Below are 3,666 nucleotides of genomic sequence, written 5' to 3'. Positions count from 1 at the left end.
TAAGACCAGGAAATGATGGATACACGGATCGTGTTCAAATCAATAGGCACGCAATGACTCTAAATAATAAGGATCACGCCACCAAACACACATTCAGACTAAAGGAACCAGCTTGTGTTCAACATGTAAGAAGTAGAAAGTACAGGTATTTGTGTTCAACATGTAAGAAGTAGAAAGTACAGGTATTTGTGTTCAACATGTAAGAAGTAGAAAGTACAGGTATTTGTGTTCAACATGTAAGAAGTCAAAGTAAAAAGTCGTACTTAAGTACAGTAACAAAGTTATTTTTTCTCCAGACATTCCCCATTCTCTCCAGCCCTCCGCCTACCAAAGACTGGTCGGGGGTGCCGGTGCCCCATGACCTCGGGACAGGGACCGTCTACAGGTCGCTGGTGGCTCAGATGGAGAGGTTTCAGGAGGAACTGAAGAACATCGCAGAAAAAGGTGAGAAGAAATGCAAAATACACGGCCTGTTTGCAAAGATAAGAAACAACGAAGCAGCAAAAGAGCCGCTTTATGACTATATAAAATCACCCTTATTCTTTAAAAACTTGAATGAATTGACTGTGGGCCCAATATGGTGCCAGGTGGGACACCAGAGTTTTTTTAGAAAAGCATCAAAGCAGACTAAAATAGCTTTTTTATGCTAAGTTTTTTTAATTGGGGCATGATAGAGAGAGGTTTTAATTTGTATTAATGTCATGTAAACACTTTTGAATGTGTCCCTAAAATGTATAACTAAAATGCAATTACAGCTATTAAACGCAGTAAAATGTCACATATACTGCATTAACGCTATGGATATTTTTCTTTTACTGTTCATATGTTTATCATGTATTAAATGTTATGTTATTATATCTGTAACTCATTTGCAATGTCTTGTTAGCATGCTTTCCAATTTGGTATCAATTAAGTATTTCTAGTCTAATTTAATTTGTCACATTTTTAAGTCAGTTAATTTGTAAATAATTATTTTTAAAGAAAAATGAGTTATGGACCTTTTGTTCATTATGGATTTTGTCTGATAAATATTATTCCTTTTTGTTTATTAACTGTCCCTGGCTTTCTGTAATTTTGCAAAATGTTACGGTACGTCCACACGGCAGTGCCTCGTGCTTCAACGGAGACGCTTCCCATTCACTTTGAATGGGGTGACGTCACGCTTTGCCGAACTGCATTGTGGTTCCGTTGCGTCGCTTTGCCTCCGTTGCTCGCTTCGAAAGTTGAGAAAAGTTCAACTTTTCAAGCGTCGACGGAAGCAATGGCCAATCAAATGTATATGTCAGTACAAGCGCTAGCCAATCAAACCGCGTGCTTGTGCATCCGGGGCGGGAGATGAATGTGATTGGTTGTTGGACGCCAGACATGCCCACCAGCAAGCTTCAACGGTGTCCATACAACAGATCTAGTCATCATAAAGAGCTGAAATGCTGCCCTCTAGTGGTGAAAATTAGTATCGTAAAAATCATTTGTCCCCTTGTTTCTTACAGGTTTAGTACTGGAACCCAGTCCGATCCGACCACAGCCCAGTGAGTGTCCAGTCCACCTTAAATATGCTAAAATATTCAGGATAAAATATGCACATAGTCTTCTGATCATTCCACCTTTTACGAGTTAACAATATATTTCTATTCAGTGCATTATACTAGAGTCGTACCAACATTTTAACACAACATGTCTGTTTTTCTGCAGAGATCAGGAGGGTGCAGGAGTACACAGGTACAACACATTACTTTTGGACACACATTGCTTCCAGGCGTGATTTAAAATGGAACAATATACAATTATTTGGATGTTTCCTCTCTCTTTATTACAGCGGATGTGACTCTGAACGGGAACACCGCTCACCCCAGACTGATTCTGTCAGAGGACATGAAGAGCGTCAGTATTAAATAACTATATCTCAAATCCATCAGAACAATTTTACAATCTAAAAGAAGTGTCAAAATAAGGATTAAAATGCATGAAAGTCCTTTTTTTTCCTTCCTGTCTTTATATATTTTTTAATTAAGCAGATCGAGTAATTTTATTCATCGTTGTTATGATAGTGATGGGGGATTCTTGAAATTCCCCGTGTTCCTATGTGTTAAAAAAAATAAAACCCATTATTTATGGCTAATATTTTAGAGAAACTGATGGTATGTTTTCCCCGTATTGTCTTTAATGTAAAAAGAAAAAGTGTTACAATTGTGGTAAGTTTTTTCATGTTTGCATTAATTATTTGGGTTTTTTTTGTTTGAAAATAAATCGTTTTAATAATATTTTATCCGCTTTTTTACCAGTGGCATTTAAAGTATTGAACGCTTTCCTCCTGTGTGATACATTATATCATGCCTATGAATTTCTGTATACACTAATATTGAATGTGTGTGTGTGTGTGTGTGCGCAGGTGCATTGTGGAGATCGCCACCAGTTGCTTCCAAATAACCCCGAGAGGTTTGACCGAGTGGTGTGTGTGTTGGGGAGAGAGAGCATCTCCACTGGGAGGCACTACTGGGAGGTGAGAGGCTAAAATCTGCTTTATTTAAAACAGAAACACACTTTTTTTACGGGGAGATATGCTGCAAGTTGACACGGAAATGCACATTTTGTGTTTATGCAGAGGGACAGATACATATTGGTCATGATGATTTCAGAAAACTCTAACGAGGGGACAATTGTTTTGGTTTTTTTGGTGCCAGTTGCTGAAAAAATATTTGTTTTATTATAAGAAGTTTTAGTAAAAAGCCGGCAGTGGCTCAGTCAGTAGGGACCTTGCTTGGGAACCGTAGGGTCGCCGGTTCAAGTCCCGAACAGACCTTAATATGGAGTATGGACTGGTACTTGGAGAGGTCAAAGTTCACCTCCTGGGCCCTGCCATGGTGCTGCTCCCAGTACTAGTATGGGTTAAATGCAGACGTCCAATTATGTGTGTGTGTCAGGTGGAGGTGGGGGGGAAGACGGACTGGGACCTGGGCGTCGCCCGACAGTCCATCAACAGGAAGGGGAAGATCGAGGTAACCCCAAGCAACGGGTACTGGTTCCTCAGCCTGAGGGAGAGGTGAGTCTTAACAGCAAGTGTTCTCCTAACACCTACAAATGAATCAAAAAGAGGGAGGACATACTGTAAATAAGGTGACAGTGACATTACTGACATTTCCTTTATGTCAATATAACAGGAACAAGTACACCTTTCGCAGCGAGCCCTCCATTGACGTGCAGCTGAGCCTCCACCCACAGAAGATCGGGATATTTGTGGACTTTGAGAAAGGACAGGTGCATTATGGGAAACACAACTCACAAACCTCTTTAAGGGATAATTAATGCTAAGCTTAAGGGACAGTTAAGGGATAATTAAGGGTAAGGTTAAGGGATAATTAAGGCTAAGGTTAAGGGACAGTTAAGGGATGATTAAGGGTAAGGGATAATTAAGGTTAAGGGACAGTTAGGGGATAATTAAGGCTAAGGTTAGGGGACAGTTAAGGGATAATTAAGGGTAAGGTTAAGGGACAATTAAGGCTACGATTAAGGGATAATTAAGGGTAAGGTTAAGGGACAGTTAAGGGATAATTAAGGTTAAGGGACAGTCAAGGGATAATTAAGGTTAACGGACAGTTAAGGGATAGTTAAGGGATAATCACGGCTAAGGTTAAGGGAAGGTAAGGGATAATTAAGGGTAAGGTTAAG

The 3,666-nt window shown here is 39.8% G+C and overlaps 1 protein-coding gene across 1 annotated transcript in view; it reads left to right on the top strand.

The window, feature by feature from the left end:
• The first annotated feature begins 292 nt into the window (after positions 1-292).
• The window catches only part of LOC104944312 (erythroid membrane-associated protein-like), a 4,699-nt gene continuing 1,325 nt past the window's right edge, over positions 293-3,666 (top strand). Inside the window, exons 1-7 of the mRNA XM_010769829.1 lie at positions 293-444; positions 1,491-1,529; positions 1,693-1,719; positions 1,817-1,881; positions 2,390-2,500; positions 2,922-3,040; positions 3,159-3,255. Of these exons, the coding sequence (XP_010768131.1) occupies positions 402-444; positions 1,491-1,529; positions 1,693-1,719; positions 1,817-1,881; positions 2,390-2,500; positions 2,922-3,040; positions 3,159-3,255 (501 nt within the window). The 5' untranslated portion in view covers positions 293-401. The remainder of the gene's footprint in view (positions 445-1,490; positions 1,530-1,692; positions 1,720-1,816; positions 1,882-2,389; positions 2,501-2,921; positions 3,041-3,158; positions 3,256-3,666) is intronic.

This window comes from Notothenia coriiceps, unplaced genomic scaffold (assembly GCF_000735185.1).
Source record: "Notothenia coriiceps isolate Sejong01 unplaced genomic scaffold, NC01 NC01_scaffold00007873, whole genome shotgun sequence".
NCBI classification, from domain to species: domain Eukaryota; kingdom Metazoa; phylum Chordata; class Actinopteri; order Perciformes; family Nototheniidae; genus Notothenia; species Notothenia coriiceps.
The sequence above is the reverse complement of the archived record's forward strand: the minus strand, read 5'-3'. Positions and strand labels throughout refer to the sequence as shown.